Below are 27,584 nucleotides of genomic sequence, written 5' to 3'. Positions count from 1 at the left end.
GCTTTTGTCTTACCTTGTTGAGTTTAAGGAAAATGCAGGGAGCTGATTTGTGGTAGTTGTAGTTGTTCTCCTGGGTGCAGGGGTAATAGTGCTTGATGTCAACCTCACAGACTTTTCCAGGTGTTACTGGTTTCTCATAATCGCAGGTCATTTTGTTCTGGCCACCTCCGGGCAGGAGACCTGGGTTCTTGTACACTATAGATATAAAGTTTAAAAAATATTGTTATGTATGAAATCTTTAATATTATCATCCAAGTTGCCCATGTTGGAACCACCTAAACTCCCATCTCCCCATGAGGGCATAAGTGGATATAGGGGAGACCCCCAGATGCTTAAAAAATAGACAATTTTTAATATGATTATCATTACATTCGTTTTTTATTGTGCATTACGGAGCCTCAATCATTTGATTTCATATTTTTTAAATTCATATTAAGATAAAGAGAATATTTTGATTTGAAAAAAATCCTGTGTCCACCTTTGCCTGGGGGTCTTTTGTACTCCCCAGACCAATTTTGTATGACCCTCCAAATTTGATGCTGAATCCTCCCCTGGACATGGATCTATTTATTTTTCACACTCGATCACTATCAACAGTGATACATGAATACTGAAAATCATCATCATCTGAAGTTCATTTGTGAAAATAATGATAATTTTACCGGCACCAAAAATCCAAGCATACAGGTTTATTTCATGCGGGACCCATGTGAATCCATGGACATTGCTCAACCTGGGTATTGCTTAGAGCTTATTATCTCTTCCCTCAAATCTTTTCCTCACCTTTAAGGAAGCTGTCAAGCTCCTCAGTCCAGTACTTGTAGTTCTTATCATCATTGCCCTTGTACCAGATGAGGGTACTCTCAACGTTACTCTCAGGGGGCATGGGACGGAAACCCAGACCTATGATGATACGAAAGAAATTTTATTTTAAAAATATAAAGAAATTGGTTTGCTGGTATAACTAATAGATGTTAAAATTCACTTCGTGCGATAAATAAATCTGAAAATTCAATTATTCATCTGCCATTTTAAACGGACCCTTTTGATTATGTTTTCAATTGTTGCTAACTATTTTTATTTGTAATTTTCAGTTGTTGAGATGGTTGAATAATTTATTATGTACTTCTATTGATGGTATGTTTTCTGACTGAAGTCATATATGTTAATTTTACTCGGTGTTGTTGATATGAAGATTACTTATGTAATTTATTGTGAATCGTCTGTTTTAACACATCTTCAATTACAGGGGAGTGTTGTTATGCATAATTTTCAGTGGTGGTCTATGCTTACTTCTTTATCGCTGATGTTTTGTCCTCCTAGGTTGGTGACCAAACATATTTCTATACATACTCTCAGCCAGTGGCGGATCTATTGGGGGCAAAGGGGGCTATAGCCCCCCCTTAGACATCCAATGGATATCTTGAAAGAGTAGCATAAGGTTTCATAAGTGTCATTGCTGTTGAAGGAGTCATGGAGCAATTCTGATTTATTTTAACCTATGGTTTATATTCTGTTATTTTTTTAATTTCAAGGTAACTATTCCTGTCTAAATACTGGATGGAAATTAAAAAATTGAAATATTAATACATCAAAATGTAGAAGCCTAACATAGTGATCTATGGTGGACCTAAGTGAAATCTGAATATTTTGAAGAACTGCTGAAGAAGCTGTTGGAGATGTGGCAACCTGCTCTCATGAAGGTACCTACATATTTTATTTATTCCATTAAAAATAATTGTGATTAATGTGAATAGTTTGTCTACTATGAATGTTGCATCCACAGTCACTTAGCTTGAAATTTACTTCATGGTGATCTTGGGCAGTGGTGCAGCGAGAGAAGGGTTTTTGGGGATAAACCACCCCCCCTAGAGCTCAGAGAAATATTTAATTTTAATCCATTTTACTTAATTGGATTGATATTACTAATAGAATAGCATAAGGATGAATAAAATATCCCTCAGAAAGCCGTAAAACTCATCATTTTGAACCATTTATCTTTAAAATCCCAGAATTTATTAATCTCGCACCTCCCGCTTATCCTGGTGGGTATACCACCACACCCACACACACACACCGGTATTAGTTGCACCTAAACCCCCCCAGCCTTAATTACTAGCTGCACCCCTGATCTTGGCTTTATGAGAGTTGCTTACACTACCATTTAGATGTCTATTTCTATGCATAGGAATGCCATAAAATACATCAAATCTGTTAAATATTTTGTTTGCATAATGCTGAAAGTCTGACTCATTGTTGGTTGTTGGCAGAAATTTTGAAATGCAACTATATAAAGAAATTAGCTGACCTGGCAAATGCTGTTTTGCAATATAAATTATTTCTTGGGAATTTTTTCGTAGTCAAATAAAAATTAACTGACTTAATGTAAGTGTGTGGGGCTGTGATATATGACTCAAAGAGGAATGGAACGCTGTGAACGATGACGACCAGTAAAAATAACCAAACACCAAACATTCATGTACTGAATCCATTGCACTTTTATTATCTTAATCAATAATTTTCAAATTACATCTCTTTAACAAATTATGACAATTAAAAAAATAAACATTATCAGTCTCTTAGTGCAATGGACTTATTGACTGTAATTGCGAATGCCAGTCTAATTGGAAAGTGAACTCGTTTGAATTCAATTGGCACATCTGTCGGAATAATAGGGTTTCGTGTTAGAATCCAGTATTTAGACAGACATGCTCTCCTTAGAACTTTCCATTCAAAATGCTCCTCAACGTTTTTCATCAAATTTTTAATGATTAACGCGTGCCATTGCACAGCCGTGGTGGGTTCAAATTACGAAGGATATTTAACTGGAGATCCAAAAAGAAATGCAAAAGCACTCGCGCTGTGCTTGTCAGATCCATTGCACCTGACGGAGGGTTAAATTATATGACACAGAACTCTTAGATCTCCTTTAGGGTAGCTTAGCTGCAGCGACTTCGGGACGCTTTGATTTTTTTTTTCTTTTATTGAAAGATTGAGGCTGTTTAAAAATGGCATTGTTTGCTTGCACATGAAACTTAATCCCATCATAATGCATCCTTCACGGCAGAAAGGTTAAGATAACCTTTTGCAATTATATTCCACAACAATATGAAATCATAAGTATCGTATAATACCCTGTGTCAGTGGCATAGCCAGGAATTTTATTCAGAGGGGGTCCAAAACCAGGGGAAGACAAAAAAAAAACAGGGTACAAAGTAGAGGGTTTTAAACTAATTCTAGCACTTTTCACTGTCGAAAAAACTTCATTTGTTTAAGAATTATTTTGTAAATTCCTGATTTTTCAATTTTTTGTTTTCTTTTATTAGGGATAATAATTGTGTTTTTATATTTAGGGGGTCCATACCCCCCGGACCCCCCACCCCTGGCCACACCATTGCCCTGTGTACACAGATTTGGAACATGTTAGTTCCTTTTTTGTGTTAGGGAGAAGACTTTGATGAAGTTGAAGACTTTCTGATTCCATAATATCCCATCATAGCTATTAACCCTTTTATTGCCACTGGGCTGATATATCGGCCCTTGCTGGTCGAGCAAAAACTGCCAGGGGCCTATTTATCGGCCTGAATTATTTCACTTTTTTTTCGTGATTGTGGCCTTTTCAACGGCGGTAATTTATGTAAACCCCCTATAATCTATCTATGGTTATTAGATGTAAATATATCTTAAGAATTGGGAAAAATATCTAAAAATCTTAAATAAAATTAAGTAGTTGAAAATTTTTAAAATCTGAAATGTTGCTAATTCCGGAAAATAGTCTTGACAGGGTTCATACATCCCACCCACCATAAAATGGGCTGTCAGTAAAAGGGTTAAAACTACGTATGATTCTCTTTTGTAGTATATATTAAAATATGGAAAAATATGTGAGAGTACATCAAGTAGTATAAGTTGTATTCTATGTATATCATAATTTATATTTATTTTTCTGGTGGGTTCAAACTCCCATGACTCCTCAACCCAAAGAAACACCCCAAAATCTTCAGAAATGAGCCAATCTGCTATAAAAATGAGATATCACGCGGTGCTAACCATAAAACCTAGCATACATGCTAGGTGTACAAAAGCATCTACAATTGGATAAATTCTCGGCCATAAATGGCCAAGAAATATCAATTTTAAATCACATGAGCTATCTTAGCTTTTAGCCATATGTTTATTGTTAACCTTTCAAAGGAAGACATTCAGTGTGGTTACTTACCTGGGTTGCTGCCAATTAGAGAACTAGTGAGTTGCCATTTTGGAATCTTCGGGTCTAGTGTTTGGTAGAAGACAACCAGCATAGCAGCAAAGAAGCCAACCAAGGCAGTGTAAAATATGATATAGAAGAGCACAATTTTAGCTGTAATGAGAGAAAGGAAAGAAAAAATTAGTCATTTGTTAAAATTATTATTATTCTTATATTTGCATCCTATAGGCATAAGTTTTTGAGATAACGTCGATTGAAAGTATCAAAACGCCTCAATTTATGCAACCCGTGACACAACAATGACACAAAATAATGGCAGTATATTCTCCTCTGCACTTCATGGAGCCTAGCTACAGAAGGAGAGTCTCAGGCAACATTGCCATTATATGCATAGTGTTATTGTATCATGGGTTGGATAAATATAGGCATTTTAATAATGCCTTCTTACTATGACAAATATATCATAAACTAAGACCCAATGGATGGTTTAGCAAAAACACTTGTGGCTTCAAATCTCATTGTCTAACACACTGCAAAGTTTTAATACAATTATCTGGTGGTGACACTTTGGTACTGTAACTTGTTAGTGGTGAAATAGTGAAATATGTACCTATATGAAACTTTATGATTTAATATTTGATATACCAATATGCAAAGTAATTCATAATCTATTATGGGAAATGAAACGTAGAGCAAAATTTGCTTAAAATTATATCACTTGATATTGTGACAAACCCTAAAATTCCTGTAGAAAGAAATTCCAGCACTAACAGTAGCAAAATTGAAGCTGTGCTAAGGCCTAGAAGTTTGTTTCATCAACTCATTGTCGCCATAAGCCATTCCATCCAGTAATTTGTTAACTGCTGCCCTCAATTTTCCAAGTCTCTTTGATTGCTTCATTAACCTTATGGACTTTCTTCTGTTACACATCCTCTGTAATCTTGATTGTATGCTAACCACTCTGTCTTTCACTTAAGATCTCAATTTTTCCATCTTCTACCCTTGAGACATGATCAGTGCATCTCATATTCCTAACACACATCTGGACACTTAATACTCTACCCTGTGTATCTCTGTGTATCTTTATGGATTTCAAGTGCCCAGTTCCATTTTTGTACGCATATATGTTTCATTGAGAATTTATCCTACAACTGCACGGAAACAACAATATGGTAGTTTCCTTCATCAAAGAAAACGAAAGGCATTGATTGCAATTCGTCACCCAAAATTAGTGTATTCATAATATACAAATTATTTGGTTTTAGAAATCCCAGTTTACTCGAATGGCAATGGTCAATTTTGACCGCATTTGAAAAAGGCCAGATTGGCACCCATGCGATGCCACTCCACGTGACGTCACAGGGACCTAGTTTCTATACTATTAGATAGGAGTTTTACATCATCTAAGATTACCATTGCATGCATGAGGCACAGAGCTCTGGGAAACATCTCTTAATAATCAACTATTAAAATTGCCTACGGTCAGAAATTTTCCTTTGTTTGATACGGTATTAACAATCCTTATTTAAGCGAAGCGCTACCTGCTATCAGGGTACTCAGCTACCTGCTAGCAGCCTGCATTGTAGCGGCACTCATAGCCCCACACTAAGGTGCCCTCACATGGCAGCAGCCGGAACCAGAATGATGTCATACTGGCTTTTCCCAGCATTCATACTTAGCTGTCGCGTTTTTGCGTGCTAGAAATTTTTCACTTTTCAATTAATCGCGGAAAAAAGATATCATCATTAAAAAATCTTAGTACATGAAATATGTTCTTCAGGAGTAATAATATTTCCATTTAGGCAACGAAAAAGAAATAGTAAACTGCCCTATTATACAGGCAAAGGCACTTGCAGGAAATTTGTACATGTATACTCAATCCTCATAAGTAATCCTTCAGTCTCTTCTTGTCTTTATGCAAACTCTCTCTTTCTCTGTAATGATACAATTGGAATCCTCCCATCTCTCCCCTTCCTCACTCATGGTTTGAATTCCAGTGTCATGAGCTGTAAACCTTAGTTTTCTTCTTAGTTTTAGTTTCACTGCAAGTAGGTGAATGTTAATTGATTTCCTTGATAGGTATGGAGGTGATACTCCTCCCACGATTTCCATATTATACTGGCAGCTCTATCCTTGTCTCCCATTAGGCAGCCCAGGTTTGATTCCTGGTTTTAGTCTTTGAAACTTTGTCAAATTTCTGGTGTCTCCAAAATTAGGGGCGAGCTCTTAAAATTAGGACCTTGATGCAATGCATTGAGATGAGGTTAGGCAGATATGGTGTGTGGATTATACTAGTAGTAGAAGTTCAGTATTCCGAGAAATCATTGATAGGTAGATGTTTAGAGGAGGCAAGCTACTGCTTAAGTCATTCTGCTACAGGGAAAGGTAGGGAAGGAAGGGAAACCGGGCAGTGGCATTAGCCGATACATGCTCTCGACAAAAGATGACTAGGGGACCACGGTTTTACATCTCATCTAATGAACAAGATTGTTGTTCTTGAAATTCCCTGCATACAGCAGTGAATTAGGGATTGGGTAATCTTGGATAAATCTCTGCTAACATCAGAATTTAAACCTGGATCACTCGGGTAGGAAGCCAAAACATTAGCCACCAAACCAACCTTGGGGTTTGCTGTCAAAGCTAACGGAAAATTATGGATACCTCCATTGCACAAACACTCAATAATCGCCCATCGAATCAAATCCGCTCTCTATGAGCCCAACAATATGGATGCGCTCAGCTGGCTATAGCCAGAGCACAAACGCTCACCTTTACAGCTTGGAGAATTGGAGATGAGCATTTATGCTTCCGCTACTGCCAGTTCTTATTATTTGGCTACTAGATGAGCGTATTGGATTCTGTTGGCGATTGTAAAGCGTTTGTGCAGTGGAGGTATCGTTATGGAAAAGCTAAATATGCTAGTATGTAATTCTTATTTTATAGTTCTGCACCTACTAATTAATTTAACTCAATTGATTTGAAGGTATAATGTTCGAAGTATTTACTGCAAACTAGCCTGTGGCATACCTTTGCAGAGTCACCGTCAAGTGTTTACAAGGCTGAAGATTCCATAGAGTATAAATCATTTGTCTTCACTCATCTGCCCCTTTCAGCTTAGGCCCTCCAACTAGAGCCTCAAGAACAATGTCGTGAAAGCATGACAAGGCTCTTCTAGCGGCTATACCCCTTACAGTGAATTGAGCATCTGATTACCTTAAATATTTAATGCTTACATTGGAAGACTCGCTATCTATTTACCACTTATAAAGGGCAAAATCCCTGATTGATTTTGATGGTTTGTTCTCTCAAAGGGCTACATTATATTGACAGATAGTTGGTCCTTTGATTTGTATAAATTCTTTCATCTGGTTTTTTCTTTAAAAATTAAGAAAGATGGAAAAATTAAGAAATATTGTGGATACGCGTTGTGGGTTGCCTACTTCCCAAAAAATTACCTTTGGGGGCGCATTTACCTAATCGATGAAAAATTGGTTAATGGCGGGTATTTTAAGGCTTTAATACTTGTATTCACTACCTAGAAGTATTACACAATAATTGACAAAAATATATGATAATTTTGAATGATCTATGGGTCTCCCGTTCTGTAAATAGGTAGTTCGTATGTTAAGGCGCTGTATACATGATGCATATGCACGCCCGGGTAGATGCATAAATATATTCACCAATAAAAAATAGCCCGTTTTAATCGAATGAAATATAATAGTTCGCTATTATAGCCTTTATTTTTTTGATAGTTTTTAGGATAATTTGTGCAATCATTTGATGAGATCCTTGAAAGAAATTAACTTACAATGAGGTGAATCAGGCTTTGCCAAAGATTATACGATGCCTACCTTATATGTGATTGACATGAATATTTTGCATTTTAAGGCTGTTTGGGTGGATTTTTTTCGTGAAAATAACGCTAATATGTGGCTTTTTTCATGGAGATCTGCTTCTTTGGCCTAAATGAAGGCACGCTTCTTTATTTCACTGGGTGTGTTTTCGGGGGTGTTGCTGTATTCATGTTTGTATTTTTCCCTGGACAAAGTGACGCGGAGAATGACAATATTCGTTATTCTATTTCACTCTTTCCTGAAATATTCTCGTGTTTTTCTAATTAAATTTTGTCTAATTGAGCTATTTATATGAATGATTTTCGTGAATAATTAGTTTCTGTATGAGTATATTTTCTCGTATGTTAATCTGATTTCTTGACTCCCGTAAGTACCAATGTTTTGCATGACGTTGACCGCGTGTTACTTAAGGCCGTTTTACACGAGGCATGTAATTGCACAATCTGACGTGTGCACGAAGGCGCAGTCAAAATTGCGTCGTGTGAAGCGGTGAATTGCAAGAATGCATGCGAGAATGCATGGACGTGAAATGGCAAAATGGCCCCTGTTCTAATTTCGTTCTCGCACTCGTGAAAATTGCACGCCATAATGAAAAATAAATCCAATTATAACCTGCGAAATTAAGTTCCCGGTGTAAAACGGCCTTTATAGCCATTATAAACGTCGAAAGAAAATTCCCATATTCAAATATCATCTTTTTGAAGAAAGATTGTGAACTTTTCCGGGCCAGGAACTTTAATTCTACCCTTCGAAGTGTCGAAGACCTACTGGGCCATCGTCTTCAGGCAGTGGCGTAACTATGATGATGGGATGTATCCCCCCCAAAGCATCAGAGAAATCAAAAATTTATTTAAAAATCTTGTCTGGATTTGATACATAATAACTGCCTCTGTTTAAAGTTAAATTATAAGCGCCAAAATAATGTAAAATGCATTATCAGGTATATTATTTTTCAAAAATTTTCCTGAACTCCCCATTTCCTGGGGGGGTTGCCCCCACTAATCCGCCTCATCCCCCCACAAAGCATGTCTCTAGTTACGTCACTGTTTTCAGGGACGATGGTAAATTTCTCTATAGCGGGTTTGCAACCATTGTAGAATAAGAAATGCGGCTATTTAACCGTCTTGCATTCATGCATTTGTATGTGCTATCCTTCAAAACGGGCTTCGCTTCAACTTGGCCATGCTTTGCTCGAGAGGTAGACGTTGGGAATCACGGAGTTCGCCTTTCTTTTTCCACTAGCTCCTTCGCTTGCTTTACTTCCCTCTTATCTTTCAAAGGCTCATATCTTGGCCTAATTAACCACCCAAGACTCCTTGACAGGAATGACAGGTACAGATGTTGCGAAGACTACCGATACTACTTTATCTCTCCTGAGATGTTTACATTGTCTTGTTTGTAGTTCTTAATTGCGTCTTTTCCCCATCATTTACTAGGGACTGTGAAATGCCTGCCGACAATCTCTTGAGAGTTGAATACTCCTAATAGGAGCTTTTTTACTATTGAGTTTAATCTGGCCACTCCCTTATTTGCCGATTTATGCAATCTTTGGAGTTCGATGTGATTTAGGAGTCGGTGGTGATTAGGATGTCTCCTTTAGCCACCATTTTTTGTCTCGTGATTCTCAATAACCATTTAAAATCTGTGAACTCATATCGATGTCACAGCTGCGATATTTTCCCCTATCCATTGATATCTTCTGCTAGAATTTTTCCCTCGAAATTTTCGAAAATGCGATTAAAAAAACGTCACCATTTCGTTTTTTTGGGTTTTGTGGCCAAGTTTTGAGACAAAAAGACACCAGTAAGGGCCCCCGCACACTTTCAAAGCAATTATTTAGTTGCTAAAAACCTACTTGGTCTATTCTTGCAGGTAATAGTTCACTCACCCTTGGAATAAGTCCGGACGCAATTATTTAGTTGCAGTAACTAAAAAGTCGCCCGTGCGCGAGGCCACAGTCAATGCCGTGTGTTTCAATGGAACTTCCTCAAATTAACTAAATTGTTGCTTTAAGTTGCCAGTGCCCACAGTGGATGTCGGTATGGAAACCTCTTTATGCAAGTTAAATACATATTTCTCATCTGATAAATAATTTAATGCATTGCTTACAGTGATTCCATCTCCTATGAGGTACGCAACCCACAATACACATTAGCTTTATCTCAACGTATGCAGTAAGTTAACCAACGAATGCATTTTTTTCTAGTCAATGCAATTATAGTAACAAATTTTCGAGATGATTTTATTTCTGCGCCTATAATTTGTGGAATATTAACGGCTTGTGGTGAAACTTAATGAAATCAACGTATTCCTGCGAACGAATAAAACTAATATCACATAAATTTTACGAAGTACTTGTGCGTCATCTGAATTAATTTGAAGTGCTTTGTGTTACATTTTTTTTAATTTTTGCATGCAAATATCTACTTATCCAGTGATGAAATCGTTAAAAATAATAATTTCAGGCCCATTTTTATTTTTTTCCCAATGGCTCAGGTTTGTTCTGATTGGGTAACGTAGAGCTCACCCAGATGTATTTATGGCCCTTAATTCATGCGCGAAATCCAGTACGTCATAGTTTAACTTAAACTTACACCGAGAGCGAAAATTTGCTAATTTCATTTTAACTATATGCATTTTAAATGAGTTAGTCGAGATATTAGTTGAATTATTATCCTTGGAGAACGTGTAATAATTCACCCGTTAGTCCACAAATGTAATGCCTTTTTATACGACAGTTATTCTGAGTGCGCGAACTGGTCCATTAAAACTTGAAAGTTTAATTGGCTATGGTACGGTATTATCGATGGCATGGAAAAAAGCTGTAGCATAACTATTTAATTATGATAAATATGGTACATATCTTGATTAGGAAGAGGTTACTTTTACGAGGAGGCAGCCATCTTGTTTGACAAAAGACGATCGGCGAGGCTTTTCAAACGTTGATTGAACTTAGAACGATGGAGTTCAGCAATGGTTTCGATAATGTTTTTTCACAGGAGTACCCAAACGTGAGATCGCCCGGGCGGGTTGGGTAGGACGGGTTGTACTACAAGGACGAAATCGTTTCATCAATGGTTTCGATAATGTTTTTTCGCAGGAGTACCCAAACGTAAGATCGCCCGGGCGGGTTGGGTAGGACGGGTTGTACTAAAAGGAACGGGAAATCGTTTTATCAATGGTTTCGATAATGTTTTTTCGCAGGAGTACCCAAACGTAAGATCGCCCGGGCGGGTTGGGTAGGACGGGTTGTACTAAAAGGAACGGGAAATCGTTTCATCAATGGTTTCCAGAATGACTTTTCGTAGGAGTGGCCTGCACCGGAAGATTTCCCCTCATAATTGCTCATCCCCGCCTGAGTACCGTCCCACCCCAGCACCCCTGTTTCACTCCACAGGCCCGTTACCTTGTTCACCGCTGATTAAAATATCCAAATTTCCCTCTCATTCCCTGCCATTACCTACTACTATAATTTGTTTTCGATCGTCTTTCGTCAAACAAGATGGCTGCCTCCTCGTAAAAGTAACCACTTCCTAATCAAGATATGTACCATATTTATCATAATTAAATAGTTATGCTACAGCTTTTTTCCATGCCTAAGATTGTTTATAATGTGAAATAAGTCATAAATCCTAAATTTGGTGGAGATCGGTGGAAAAATGAGGAATCGATAATACCGTACCATCCCCGTTTAATTTTCGGTAGCACTGGCATCGTATCATCCTTCATGAAATGACGTTACATCGGTTTGACGGGCCAAGCTCACCACAACCGTCCTCCGACATGACAATCGATGGTTCTTGGGCCGACCACCGAAGACGGGAATAACATCATTAATCAAACCAATCGATAAAGCCCTACTTCAGGCCAAAACGGTCGTAGGCCAAACCAAAACGTTGGGAGATTGAAGGGAAGAGAGATACGTACCCTTCCGTGCTGGTAAGGAGCTATCCGAGGATTTTTCATTTTTCATCTAAATATTTAAAATGTTTCCGGTGATGCAGAGCGTTAGGTGTCGCTTGTCGTCAAATTAGTCGGGGTATTTTTTTCTGATATCCATTTGATGCTTAATGTGCTGGGCGGTTCTTGGCTTCTACGCATGTGTGCCAACATTGGCCACCACGAAGCCGGATAAAGTAGTTTCACCTCCTCATGAAGACAATATTAGTTCATAATTGGTTATAATAAACGTCATAATAGGGCTTGAATAAATGGAATAAATTTTATGTTTTTGTTTTCGATATTACCTCTATGGTAACCACTGGTAACCACTTTCCCCGAATACTTCTAATAAATTATTACTCCCGTGATTATCATATTAAACGTTTCCAAAGTCTTCGTCGATATTTTCATCGGAACGTGAATTCGACGTTGTCAAATGTAGTAATATACACCCTTGATATACAAACTTATTTTTAACTTGCGACATGCATCAGTAGGAAGAACTGATGTGTATCGTAGTTGTTAGTTTTACGTGGTAGTTTATGATAATAATCACCTCGGCCTGTCACCCTTCCTACCTTGGATTTCCCTTAACGGTTTACTTTTACCGAATTGCCAATTTTCGTCGCAGCTTCACAAATTTAGGACCCATAAATTATTGCACATTCTAAACAATCCTAGGGGTTAGCGAAAGCGCTGCGACAAAAATTAGAATAAAAATTTATGGAACTTTTCTTGAGTTCGGATGGATAACTTTTACAGTGCATCAACCGTCATAGGCGACAAAAGATAATCGGAAACAACGCCGGATTATGCCGAGGTGAGTTGGGTTCGGATTGGGTCAGGGCATGGTGATTGTATACAGGACACTTATTCGTCCTTCGAAATTACATAAAAGAGCGAATGGATATCGAAATTTTGATGTAGGCATGTCGGATTATGCCCAAGGACCATTAATCCTCGTTCTATTCGTGACCCATATCTCTTTTCCCCTCCTTGGTCAACCCAACATTATTCTATCCTAACGGCTTATAGTATTCTCTCCCAATCTAAGTAGACTTTCCACCTACCAAACAGTGTCATGGAATTCTTAATATCAAGGCTGCGTATCTAATCTCACCAAGGGGCAGAATCAGGGAGGGTCACAGGGGTCATGACCCCCTAAATTTCATCAAAAATTATTAATTTTTATTAGTTTGATAGTTTTTTGCTATCGTGTAGGTTATTTAGCACAACAGAGTTGTAATTTCACCATATCTAACGTGAAACAATATTTGTTGAGCATTAGGATTCCCTCGCCATTGCCTGCTGCATCGCTATTGCCCGGAATTCGAATCTGGAACTCTTCGGTCTGAAGCGAAATGACCTATCGCAGAGGCTACTACGGTAATTGCCACGCTACAAAGTAAAATGTGAATATTTGTCAACAGGAATCTCCGATTTTGGCCTTCAAAACAACTAGTCGATGAAGTGAAAGTGCGCGAGTCAAAGGTCGTACGAAGGTTGTGCACCTGTTTCCATCGTCGCGAACCCCTTGGTTTCTAGATCGAACGGTAGGGAGCCCCCTACAAGCAGGACCCCCCTTTTAAGTCGTCTGGGTCGACGGTGAGGTGGGGTAGGTAGCTGGCCAGACGGTTCTCCTACGTGCCCACCTCCCCTCTTATAACTGTCTAAAATCCTGCTCTCCAGTATCCACGCCAATAGTATTACACATCGAATGATACTAGTCGCAAAGTAGTATCTCAAAAAATCATTCCATTGAGGCGTATCTTGAATATCTAGTCCAGAAAATGGCATGAGTAAAACCTGAGCCATGTTCATTGAGAAGGTACAAAGAAAGGCAGCAAGGTATGTGATGGGGAAGCATATAAAGACTGCGAATGTCACTAAACAAGCTGCAAGCACTGGGATGATACCATAGGTGGATTTAGGGGGGGGGGACATGGGGGCGCTTGTCCCCCCTCCCCAGACGCTTAAAAACTGGACAAAAATGTTAATACTGTTATCATTACGTTCGTTTTATTTTGTTAATTACGGAGCCTATTACATGTGCATACATAATTACGGAGCCTAGTATTACAGAGCCTCAATATTTAATTTCATGTTAATAACTTTTATGTTAAAATAAAGTGAATATTTCGTTCCGTAATTATTGTATCTTGTTTTTCTCTCAAGTATGATAAGGTCGTTTGCCTATGAGGCCCTTGTGCCCCCCTCCCTAGTAAAAAAATCCTGTATTCGCCCCTGGATGGTACTCACTAGGCTTTGCACACTTCCTCACATTTGCGGGGGAAAAAGCATGGGGGGAACTGCGATATTAGATCGAAAACCCGAACTATATAGGTAGAAATGATCGCCTATACAAGATGAAATACCGGCCACAAAGGACCAGCGTAAAAAAGTTCTCATATCTTAACAGGACAATTGATGATTAGAATGGACTGCAGAAGTGTTTCAGCCAAAAAACTTAGCATGGAAAACTAATTTCATTGTTAATTTTAAATTTTCGATTTTACTGATCTAGTTTCATTTGGTGATTTATATTTTCATTGCATATTAACTGTTACCACATGGCAAATAGGCAACTTGTAGCGATTTGTGTAATATAGTAATAATAATATAGTCGTATCTGTAATGTCGTCCATAAAATCGTATGTAGGAATCCCAGCTTACAAAGTTGTATGTCGAAAAATCAGTCAAGATAGCTGTTTCTTGACCAATTATTTAATTTTCATTTTGGGATATCGACTTCCATAAATTTTGAAATGAGATATATTTAATATGAAAAATTTTGTGTCTTATCTTTAAAAATCCATTTTCTCGTTTTTAACCCCCTGAAATATTATAGGACAGAGAAAATTAGTATTTTTTTTAATTCTTGCCCGGATTTTGGTTAGAAATTAGTGATTTCATTCACATGATCATTCATCGTGTATAAAATCGTGTGAAAAAAAAAAGATTTCGCGACCCTGAAATTTATTTCATTGTGTAATCTCTATTTTCTGCGACCAACTTCGGCCCTTGGGGAGAATTTTAACTCCCTAACACAGGGAGGTCACCCTGCCTGCGTCCCTATTAGGGGACGTAGGCTGGGGGACCAGGATTTAAATGCACAGGCACGTGGCCAGGAATTTTCTTCAGGGCGGGAGTGTGATTGTATGGTGTGCGGATTGCCTATACTGGTAATTCGCTAATTCGCACTCATCGGAAAATCAGACATTTCGTTAAATAAACTAAAATGTGGTGATATTCATAGCCTATACGTTTAAACCGAAGGAACAGGGGGATAGGGTTGGTGTGTTGGATAAAGTTGGCTTCGCACCCCGTGGGCTCGGGTTCAAATCCCGGCGGTGGCAGAGAATATTCAGAGACTATCCGATCCCTACTTGAATGTTGTGTGGAGGACATTTCAAGCGCAACACTCCGTCCGTCGGATGGGACGTTAAGCCGTGGTCCCTTTGGCGCCTTTCGTTAAGAGCAAGCTAATGCCGACGCCGGGTTTCTCTCCACCCTTCCTTCCCTACCCTTCCCTTAATCTTCATAAATTTTAATTTCGAGCGATTCTTGCTAAAATTGTGGTTGATGGTTTTGAGTACAGTTTTCGTTTTACTCAAAACATCGTATAAGGCACAGTTTTTCCACAAATCGCAGTCACACGGGGAAAATCTTCCGGGGGGAAGGGCTGGAGGCCCCAAAGCCCGCCCCTTACCTGGCTGTGTGCCTGTACAGGGGCGCCGACTTATAAAAAATATTGAGGGGGCCCATATCGGAGGTCTTTCCCCGGGAAGAGGTTAAATCCAAAGTGTGTCGCAGCACCGAAACACTACCATGATTCACACTACTTGATTCAGTTAACCTTCTTAACCTTATAATTATTTGTTTCAACACACATTGTTGAATTTATTTAAAAGGTAACTATCGTCAAACATGGGAAATAAAAATCAACAATATATTTTTGTAATTTCACAAAGCATAATATAACTTAATTATTTTCTTGAATTATTGAGGGGGCTCCGCCCCCCGAAACGAATCTTTGAGGGGGCTTGGGCCCCCTCAGGCCCCATGGAGTCGGCGCCACTGTGCCTGTAAATACATCAATTCGTGGTTTCCTCCGTGGGGGACTGGCGATCGATTTCGACTAATATATACTCGCCTATCTCTCTAGCATTCCGCGTCCTCCACCTCGGCGAGTGTGATTGCGTACGGCGCCCCCCCGCGTGCCGTACGGAAATCAATACTTTGGCTGGCATAGAGGCCGCCTGACGTTATCGAGCGACCCAGAAAGGAGACAGAGCCGCGGAGGGCAGTAGGGGAGGCGCCACCCCCATGCCCCCGCATCGAACCCCTACCATCCCTCCCCCTTCAGGTCTAACCCAAACCCTTTCCTTATACCCTTCCCCAAAGCCTCCGCAACCCTAACGCTTTCCAAGAGATTTCGCACCGCCTCGATTTCATCAAGCCATCGCTCCACATAAATATTATATGTGCCACTGGCGTAGCTAGGAAATGAATAGAATTTATGATTCCCCATGTATGGCAAAGCAAAACTTTTTTTATTGATTTACCCCGTTAACTTTTTTTATTACCTTTTCGACATTTTATTTAATACTACGGATTTTGAAAGACATTAAATAATTAAGGTTGAACGAAAATACATGACTATAATTGTCTAAGTTAAACAGTTAATATTAAAATGGGTGCGGTTGTGTAATTGTATTGTTGATACTGGTTCAAAGTTCTCGTAACCGCTCCCTCGTTCTTGCTCTAAATAATTAATATTGGACGAAAATACTCGATTATAATTTTGTCTGAAACAATTAATCTTAAAACGGGTGAGATTATGCAATTGTATTTTTGATACTGGTTCAAGGACTCGTTTAATAAACCATCGAAAAAGATGTTTGCTTTGCCATGGCTCTGTAACTAAGGAGTTGCGACCCCATGTGTATGGACAAAAAATGCTTAAAATATTCTCCCCTACCACCACCTGAATTATCGCACATACCTCCTAAAACCTATGAGCCCTCTATCAGCCACTGGTGTAGCTAGGAAACGAAAAGGGAATGAAGGAGATATCATTAAAGAGTTCTTATACAATAGTTCTCTTCTTAGGGAGTATATTTATAATATCCTTTGAAGTTTGTCGGAACAATGATGGTTAAAATGTAACATTTTAATTTCGCAAAAAATAAAAATATTTATACAATAACTGTGTTGGAAGAAATGTATATGCAAGATTTTTCAGCACTGGTTGCGCTTCTAGGTAATTTTAAGTATTTTACCGGTTATGGGAGGTGTACATTGAGAATATAATGTATTCTTGGAGGACCGACAACTGAGGTCATTCAATGTGGTGTATAGAGGGAAGGATGGAGAGAAACTCGGCGTTGGCGTTAGCCTGCTCTTTACGGAAGGCGCCAAGGGGCCCCCAGCTCAACGTTCCATCCGACGGACGAAGTGTTGTTCTTGAATTGTCCTCTACACAACGCTAAAGCAGGGGTCTGGAATTCTCTGAAAATTCTCAGTCTCCGCCGGGATTTGAACCCGATAGTACGGGGTGGGAAGCCATCACTCTTGCCACTAGACCAACCCGATCCCCCATAATCTACATCGCGGTAAATAATATTTGTAGATAATATTTCGTCATTAGACGTAATAAATGCTTATTCTTGTATAAAAATAGTGATGATTTTTTAAGCCATCGACATTGAATATACACCCAACATCTTCAAACTCATCAATATCTCCCAGCTCTAATATCAAACTCATAAACGTCACCCAACGTCATCAATAATACCTACATTCGTTCTCGTTTCCAATTCAATCTCTCGAACAAAATTCTCTGACTCATTCCTCACTGTGTGGTATTTATTTGTAAGGCCTCTTGGATATTTCACTTTTACTAATACCACTGGTTTTTTTTACAAAGATGATAAAAGTAATTTTGCTAAACACTTAATATGTTACTGCCCTAGGAGCAATTTTTAAAATAAACATTTTACAATGATGCAATGACCACCGTGAATTAGACTCTAGAGAGCAGTTGGAAATTTTAAACATTATTGAAAGTCAGGACAGCACTCTGATAAACGAATATCTTTACCCATCATTTCCCCCTATTCTGGCGTCCGTTTTAAAATTCATCTCTTCCTCCGTTAGATAACTAGGTAACAATAGTAAGATAAATGCATCATAATTTACGCCTGAAGATGATGATTAATCATCGAAATCCGGGTCGCGTTACGTAAAAAACTAGTGGTAGAAGTAAAATTGAAATATCCAAGAGACCTTTCAATCTCTCGAGCCGAATTGTTGTAGAAATAAAGTTGCCGTTTCCTACGGATGCCGTGGTATCTGCTATACAAGAATCTCCCGGTCGCTTTCCTATCCGTTTGGAGATCCAATTGAGAATGAGTGGCAAGGTGTGACGCGGGTACACCCTCCTCAATGTGTTCCCAACCAATCAGCCCCTCGTGAAGACGATAAATCATTGTGCGGGCGCGGGAGAGAAATATACGTCGGCAATTATCGCGTCGTAAGTAAACACGCTGTGCGGAGCGGCGTGGAAACTTGCGTTTTCCGTTTCGAAATGAACCTGACGGGATGGGAGGTGGGCGACCTCTTTTGAGGCGAGAGCCTTAAAAGACGTGCGTAAGTATCCACGATATTCCATGCCGGCTCTCGCGAGAGAGCGTGGCTTGCCGTATAATTGGACGATTGCCCCATTAGATTCGAAGAGTAAACAAATGCCTGCTCGCGAGATAAGAAAATTGTAGTAGTCGGAGAGATGTGGAAAAAATATTACGTAAAGGCAACACGATATCAGCTGCATCGTTTCTTTCATCGTGACTTATCGTATTTCGATAAGTCGCGTGCCGTGCGTGATTATCGAATTCGCGGTAATTTTTCGTTTCTAGAGTAATGTGAATATTCTTGTTTGATTGTCCCCCCTATAGTCATTTCCGTGAACTTTCATTGTCGTCAAATTGTCTTCCTGGCAATGACATAAGAACCCTTCGTGCAATGTTTTTCTGTGTATTTTTCGTATTTATCTAGGAATACATACAGAATATAATTCAGAGTGTCTCCTCTTGTCAGACTCCATAAACGTAGGTAGGGTTTTATGATATAATTTTGTGTACTTGTTGATCTCCCGTTTTTTTACTGTCGAAAATTTGGTCTTCGTATTTGTCAGTGACCTTCTCAAGGGAAGGGGTATCAAAACCCTCTGAGCGAAAATTGGTACAAATAAATCGACGTTCTCTCTAATATCTATTTTTTTAATTGTCTTACAACTATTTATTTATCATTATTAAAATATGTTTGATAATACAACGTTTATTATTAAAAGTCTCTGAAAGTAACTGGTCGTAATAGGAAACGTTTTTCGATTAATCGATAAATACTTGATCTTTTAATATTTATGATATCAGTAGCTAGTGTACTATGATACTGTGTATCATGATAGTGTACCGATATTTCATTGCCCTCACAGCTGAGACTTCAAAAACGGCGACAGAAATTTATTTATTTTATTTTTATTTATTTATTTCCAAATTCCCCGTAAACAGCACATTGTGGCCTTTACAACGGGTCTTCAACATTAACAAAGCACAGCACAAACATCCATGCCCTGGTTAGGAATCGCCTACCCAGGTGGGATTCGAACCCACGACCTACGGATTCGCAGGCGAGGACTTTACCCCACCGCCACCGAGGCCGGCATGTAAGTTTAAGAATAATTTGAGGAAATTATTCTTAAACTTACATGTACATTATACCTAAAACTATGCTCTTTCTTGCTAAAGGTTATTCTCCCATTTGTTCGTCTATCAGTTTCTTTCCTACCCAGATATCAAGCATTCAATCCGCAAACGTTAATTTTCTCTAGCAATTGGATCCTCGCCATTATTAGAAAGTTAGCGACTTGGCTCTAATTCAGCTTATGCTTTTCATAATTGCAAGCAATTTGCATGGCCTGAAACTTCTGGTCAAGGTGTGAAGTGTATGGGTAAACACCAACAATTTTTTTCCTGATGGCCGTGTTTATGGCTGAACCTTGCTTCTGTTAGAACGGGTGCAGTTTCATGCGAAATATGCCAATCCGTTAAGAGATCAGTGATAATCTTTTCGCACTGTCAGAATTTCTTTGTTGTTGTACATCGTTCGTTACCTGCACTAGGCTTGCATTGTAGGCAATTAAGTCCCGTTTTTTCCCTTCCATCTGTTGCTAAGCTATTGCTTATGAAAAGACCATTGTGTCACATGATTAATCTGTCTTGTCTTCTTTTTACAGAGATTTTATCATGGGAAATATTATGCTGAGTCAGTATTCCGTTAAACTGATTGGACGTAATCACTCCTTACTCTTTTATAAAAATATGGATTATTAGTTTAATATTATAAAGGATAATTTAGGACTAAAATAATAAGGATTAATATGATTCTGGTAAGACATCCATGCAGGGATGCCGACTTACAAAAAATATTGGGGGGGTCCAAACCGGGGATCTTGTCCCGGAAAATTTTATCAGTAGTGAGTTTTAAGTTTTTTAAGCATTTTAGAAGAGTCATATGATCAACATTAGAACCCTGATAACTCGAATCTCGGTATCTGGAAACTGGGAAAATCGAAAAACCTGACATATTTTTTCCTCACACCCATAACAAATTTTTGGGGGGGGCTTGGGCCCCCTCAGTCCCCATGGAGTCGGCGCCACTGCATCCATGTTGGACATAAATGATAGTCGATTAGTTACGGTTTTACGTCATTAATGAAGTATTTATCAGTTACGTAGGTTTACATTGAGCTGGTAACACATTCGCTCTTGTTGCCAATTCAATCTCCAGAACCTCATCTGGTGGATTTTGTTCTCATCTGATTCGGTTGAGTTGAGCCGGGTGTAGTGAAGAATTCACGCGCAGGTGCTTCAGCATCCGGCTTCATGAGCTTAACGTACGCAGCACTTGTAGCTGAGTGCCCTAAGTTTAACACCGAGCTAAGGAACGTTAATCAAAGCTCCCTAATTAACATTTGAATGCAGATGATTGGTTCTTGGATTCCCCGATTGACCAAATCTCCACGCGTATTTGTAAGGGCGCAAAATTTCCTTTGTCAGAACTTTCATGTTGGAATTAAAAAGTCTCATCATATCAATCTCAGTTTCTAACGATCCATTTCGGATGCGTCTAATTTTCCCTTACAATATCAAAGTGACTCGAGTTTCACAACTTATATCACAGCTAAAGAATTGATTCACGGTGGCAAAAAAAGAAAGGTTGTTTTATTTTACTCCTGAAATTTGAGGTTTATTTCTTTTCGCAATTCTAGTAAAAAAATTTCGCCAGGATTGGAAATAAAAGGGTCAAGTTTTATTGTTACCCAGGCTGTAGTAACATTGGTGGTGTGGAAATTCTTTGTCTCCTCGTCCAGTACAACATCCGTGTCAATAAATAATCATTATATTACCGTTAATATTGACTGAGTTTCGAAATAAAATGTTATAGTTAAATAAATAACATAGTATCAGCAAGTGGATTGTTTAGTATCAATCATGGATGGTCGTATTATTTGACTAGTGAAATTTAGTAAAATTTTAATAGAATTCCCAAAGACCGAAAAAAACTTTCCATCAATTTCATAAGTTGGCTATACTGTGTCCGTGCGTAATGCGCGCGTGCGTATTCTGTTTTTGGCGCGGGTTTTTTCCGTAGCGGAAGGATACACGCAGTTTTTCTCTTTTGCTGCGGAACCATCTTTCTTTTCCCCCTTTGGGTGGGGGCTGTCACCACCCCCTTCCCCCATTGTGAAGAGGCGAACTCCCTTGGCAGGGAAAACTATTATTTGCGCCGGATCGCTTTGCCCTACTTTCTACAAATTTGCATCGCCTCCTATGATGCTCCACGCCTCGTCTTTCGACGCTTCCTCGTACTTATTCTGTTAACAACTCCCTCCTGACCACGATGGCAAATTGTAAAGCATCATTTACGAGCAAAATTCAAATAATGTTGACGTCGTCAAATATAGTATGTCATTTCTTTAATATACAGTAAAACTCGCTTATACCGATCACACATATAACGAAATCCTGTCTATAACGAGGTGAGTCCCAGTCCTTTTGATTTTCTTATGATCGCCAATGTTAATTTTACATTGGCGATCAACAAATTAACGTTAAAATTAGTTTAAACTTCATTACATATGAAATATTATTAAAGAAATGAAATTCATTAGGCGTGAGTACCATTTGAATGCATTTTGTCGGACGATGGGTTATATTATGAATCTGTTGCTTAAATAAAGACGATTTACGGAATATTACCGAGAAATCCTGTGATATATTGTTGAATTTATATATCTGTGATATGTTATTGAATATCCTGAAATTCGTTATATAGGAGTTTTACTGAACTTTGTGTAGCAATAGATGGCGTTTTGTGTTTTTCACACAATAAAGTCGAAGTAGCGTGTTTACCGTTAATGTAGTTGGTTACTTTATATGACGAACCCGAAATTCCCCCCAAAAACTTCTATTAATCTGCAAATCGTAGCCGTCACCAATGGAAAGGATTAAGACAGGGGCGTTTATAACGGGGACTAAAAGAGGGATCGGTTCCCCTACCTCGAAATGAGGATACTAAAGAGTAGATTAGGTACCGTTGTGTGTAGAGAGTGGTGTGAGGCTAAATCTGGAGGAATTCTAGCATGATAGTAAATTTAAGTTATCGGCAGTCTTCCAAGAGTACTTTGATTGTACTTTCATGATCACTTTGAATACATACGCCTCCTTTGGTAACGCAGTTCTCTTCTTGTTATCCTTAATGCTATATCCGTTTTCCTCTAATGAACTGTCCAAATAATTGAACTGCTCTACCTGCTCAAGTTTTTCCTCACTTGATATTCGCATATGATATGAAACAATGTTTATACTACTTTAAAAGACATCCATTGCGGTTGAAAGGCAAAATAAGAGTATAGGGAAGGTGGGTAATTCGTTTCTTATGCAACTCAACTACGCTTTTAATCAGCTACTGATATGACCTGAATTGAATTATTGAAGAGAAAATTTAGCGAGTCATTGCAAGTTGATAAATTACCCACGCCTGCGACGGTGATGATATTAGTTTCCTTAGATTACACGTGTATTTTTCAATTAACCCTTTTTCCAGATATCTGAGCCTTTATTCACACCATTTTCAAGTAAAATTCAATAAAATATTGCAATTTCCTGAAAGTATAGTACGGAAAGCTTTGTTTTCGTGGCCTTCAATCGATGAGGTAATATTAGTGAGACATGTTTAGAAAGTTTCATGAAAGTAACCAATACTTTGTTTCTAGGATCAACGCTGAATTTCAATCAAATCGTAGTTGCTGCGTACAATCTCCTTTGGCGCTGTTTTGCTTGAGAGCCGGAAGTAACAGCTAGCCACATTTAGTAACCGTAGTGGCATCAAACGCAGTGGATACTTCTGGTTAAGTCATCGCCTTTGTATAAAGTTCTTTTGATGGTGTCTCATCATCGGCCGAAAGGGCTCAAATAGGGCGCTGGTGCCGTCATTAATGCGACGGGTCTACTGCCGCATCTTCTCCGGTCAAATGGAGCATGCGCGCAAGTTGAAGATGCATTAATCAAGGCGGGATGATGGATTACCGAAAGTCAAAGCGAACGGAGCACAATAACGGTCTACATAGTCTGAATATCGATTTATGATGTTTTTGCTAACCGATAAGACTCCGTACCATCCGTCACCATGCATTTCATATATGAGAATAAAGATGCCTACTCGTAAGGATGATATGAATATATATAAGAACCGGAAGTCGACTTATCCTATTATATTCAGTATATATTTATTGTATTTAGTGTACAACGTAAACAAAGACGTAGTGGATTTTATGACAATTGGTCATAAAATTTTGTACCTCCATTGTAGTGCTACGGTAGAAATAACATACTTAAGTACTTGGTCGCTGAAGCTGTTGTAATTACAGGAGCTATTGTGAATCTTGAATTTTGGATCGGGCAAGGATGCCCGCTGAATAGAAAAAAAAGGCTCTGACGGTATCCCTTCAATGATCTGTCTCCTATTTTGCACCGTGGGATGTCAGACATTTATCGTGCAAGCTATATGAGTGAGACTTGGAACTCTTTTCAAATTTAAAAGCCAACTTCGCTTTTAATCAGGCACTGATCAGACCTGAATGGAGGCAATGAAGTGAAAATTTAGCGTGTCATTGCAAGTTAATTAATTATCCATGCCTACGTCAGTGAAATATTAGTTTCCCCATATTCCACGAACACATATACACACTTTTCACTTTGTAGTGATGGTGATCTTTTAGAATTTGCAGGCGTTAACGCGTACATTAATAGCGAAATGAAATTCAGGAAAATTTGGTGACAATTTTCTTTTTTAAACGCCTACGATGGCATTTATTTCAGCAAAAACTTTTCTGTAAAATTTTTAAGGGCATAATTTTCAGATTTAATAGGGAACCTACCCTTAGATTAGCATATTCTTGTAAGTAATTTATTGCTGTTCTCCACGTGCAGATGTTATTTTAACATAGGCTTTACCTTTACAGTTTTTTGCCATTGCTTTTACTGGTCATATCTTTTGATCTACTTGACGTGTGGTCTTCTCATTGGGTAACACAGAACGGTCTCCAAAATGGTGGCTATTTATGATTCGCGATGACATTTAGAACTCACTTGAGCTCTTGAACAATGGTGGTATGAAAGGTAGCCGCAGCTCTTGTTGCAGAAAATATTGTGGGAAATGAGAAATTTAAATATTCACCTTTGATTCCATTTAATTGCAACGTCATTCCTTCGGCTGAGAAAGATCTAACGTACTATTGTCCCGCTCTCGTAAGTGGAAAGTCGCTATTCATGAAATACAAGGAGAGTTCGGTGTTTTTGCTAGAGTAGTGTTTTACATCAAAAGGGTTTTGACTTGAATCCTGAAATGGAGAATTCCTTGAAATGATATAATCGCGGGAATTTTGCGACGGACTTTCTTATGGTGTCCTAAGTAATCGTAAAGGTAATAGAAATTCTTGTTTCATGACAAAATTTCACGTAAATATGGCTTCTAATCTATCATTCAAAGTAAATCAAGGGAAAAAGTAAATGAGTTAGCATTATACCACTCGAGACTGCGAAAGTTTTATTTTGTAGAGATGATATACGTTTGCTACCCGATAAGACTCCATACTATCTGCTATTATGCATTTTTTATGTGAGTGTAGAGAAGCATACTCTTAAGGATGATACGTTTATATCAGAACCGGAAGTGAATTTTTAATTATGTTTAGTGAAAGATATATGCAAATACGTAGTGGCTTTCATGTTAGCTGGTCATCAAATTTAGTGCCTTTTTGAAGCACCACGGTGGAAAGAACATACTTAGGTTCTTGAACGCCGAAATCATTCTCTTTCTTTTTCTAGGCACTCTTGTATTATGAGAATAATTGCAATATAGATGTGGTGCTGGAGTGTAATGCTGAAGGCAATTGATGATTGGAAACGAGAGAGTTTGAAGCAGTAGGTGAGGAGAAAATCATGGCGTTTGTGTAATATGAAAGACAATTTTTATAAAAAGAAGTGCAGCCATGCGAATCACCATATCTCCGTTATGGATGGATGATTTACTCAGACGTTAACAAATTATCAGGGCTAATCGAAGATTGAAGAGGCGCAACTATCCAGCCGTGATTACCAGGCTCAATTATTAATCATATATTGGTATCATAAGCAACGCCTTACGTGATTCATTGACTGATGGAAAGTAATTCCTTGCCAGTCCTACTAGGAATGGATGCTTGAAATAAGCAATACAGTAACGGCATCAAAATTGCTCTTGTTATTGAAGGCTAACCTGTAATCATCTTGCTGACTTTTGCCAGGCATACTTACATGCTAAACGTTGTATTTAATTTACCTCTATCTTCAACTATTCTTTATTATTCAAGATTTCGTGATTTTCCTCTAACACGCAAACAACAAAAGATATTGCTTGCCCAGAAAAAAACAGGCTAGCAAAATTGTAATGATTTTTTGTCAAATTTATTTCTGCAGGCATCAGATGAACAAGTCTCATCTCAAAATAAATGCGATGGTGGTTGGCGTAACTTGGTGAAACTCCTTCATGATGCACAAAGGTTAAGAAAATGATGATACGCTGTATCGAAACCGGTCGCAAATATATTTTATTTTGTGAAACAGCTAAGTCTTTTCTTAACCTTTGTGCATCAAGTCTCATCTCATTGCGAAGGGTTGCTAGCAAGCCTATGTAACATATTTCAACTTCAGAAATGGCATCAACTAACCCCAAGAAAGGAAATTCAAGCTTATTTTCCTAATTGCATTAAATAATTTTTAAATAGTTTTCAGCGTTTGAGTTTAAGTCCATACCATCGGTATTTCCGAGTAAAATTTATATTACTTTCATCTCAAGTGAGAAGTGCACATAGTAGTCTCATCAAGAGAGCAAAGTATATATCTTGATTGATCCCTTGCGTTTAATTGAGTCGTAGATTGAATGTATCGGGACATTTACTTTGCAAGATTGAATGTTAACAAAAATTATAGTCTCATATTGCCATTACTCTTTGTTCGTTCATTTAGGATTTGGATCGTGTGTGGAAATTCATGTTCACCTAAATGAAAAGTTGGCACGGAATCATATCACGAAAAATTTTCTTGTGATTGGGAAACTGATTTTTTATGTAAGTTCATGCAGTGCGAAATCATTTATGGGTTGAGGAATATGAGTAGTGGAAGGTTTTATTGGGAAATATCGATGCATATCTGACACCGATAAGAAGGCAATCATTGGGAGTAAACTTAAACAGACCAACGATTTAATATCAACCAAAGGTCTATCGAGACATGTCCTAATCTAGTTAAGATTAGCTCGTCAATATTTGTTTTACTGTCTGTCGAACGGAAAACTGAGAAAAAGATATGTATTTCTTATCAACGGATACATTTTTTAAAGTTGTCCCTTCTGAACACCTCGAAAACGTAGAAAGGAATTACTCGATTTTCGACCAAAAATGGAATAATTTCGACCTCTATTTAAATTCAATTTCCCCCACACGAAGGTTCCATCTTCAATATCCAGTCAAAGGAGAAAAATGCTTCTTCTGCCGTAAGAAGAATGTAGTGTATGGGATGTTAAACTTCTATTTTTCAGGCTGAGGAGCCGATTTCTGCGGACCAGACCTCGCTAACTTTGATAATATGGCTATTGTGTCCATTCTTATATGTCCTATATCTTTCCCAAGAGACGAGCGTCCGGCTTATGGATGAATTCTAAATTTCAAACTTTGCGCATCCTGCCTGAGGGAACTCAATCTCAACACCAGGTTATCTCTATCCTATTCCCGACTGAAAATTTTCCTTCCCACCCAACTAATCCGTCCTTGAAGTACAATACATAAGTTTTTGATAACCTCTCCAAATAGCTAACCAGCCTTCTAGTCCTTCACATTATTATCTCCTAGAAAAGTTGCCATCAGCGTCCATGCCCAATTTTTCTACTGCCTAAACTAACAGGATAATGAATACAAC

At 38.4% G+C, this 27,584-nt stretch overlaps 1 protein-coding gene across 1 annotated transcript in view; it reads right to left on the bottom strand.

Annotated features, from left to right (window-relative positions):
* The window catches only part of LOC124168044 (sodium/potassium-transporting ATPase subunit beta-2-like), a 191,459-nt gene that overhangs the window by 9,109 nt on the left and 154,766 nt on the right, over positions 1-27,584 (bottom strand). Inside the window, exons 3-5 of the mRNA XM_046546144.1 lie at positions 4,220-4,360; positions 784-903; positions 14-195 (exon numbers count right to left, since the gene is read on the bottom strand). Of these exons, the coding sequence (XP_046402100.1) occupies positions 14-195; positions 784-903; positions 4,220-4,360 (443 nt within the window). The remainder of the gene's footprint in view (positions 1-13; positions 196-783; positions 904-4,219; positions 4,361-27,584) is intronic.

This window comes from Ischnura elegans, chromosome 11 (assembly GCF_921293095.1).
Source record: "Ischnura elegans chromosome 11, ioIscEleg1.1, whole genome shotgun sequence".
NCBI lineage: Eukaryota > Metazoa > Arthropoda > Insecta > Odonata > Coenagrionidae > Ischnura > Ischnura elegans.
The sequence above is the reverse complement of the archived record's forward strand: the minus strand, read 5'-3'. Positions and strand labels throughout refer to the sequence as shown.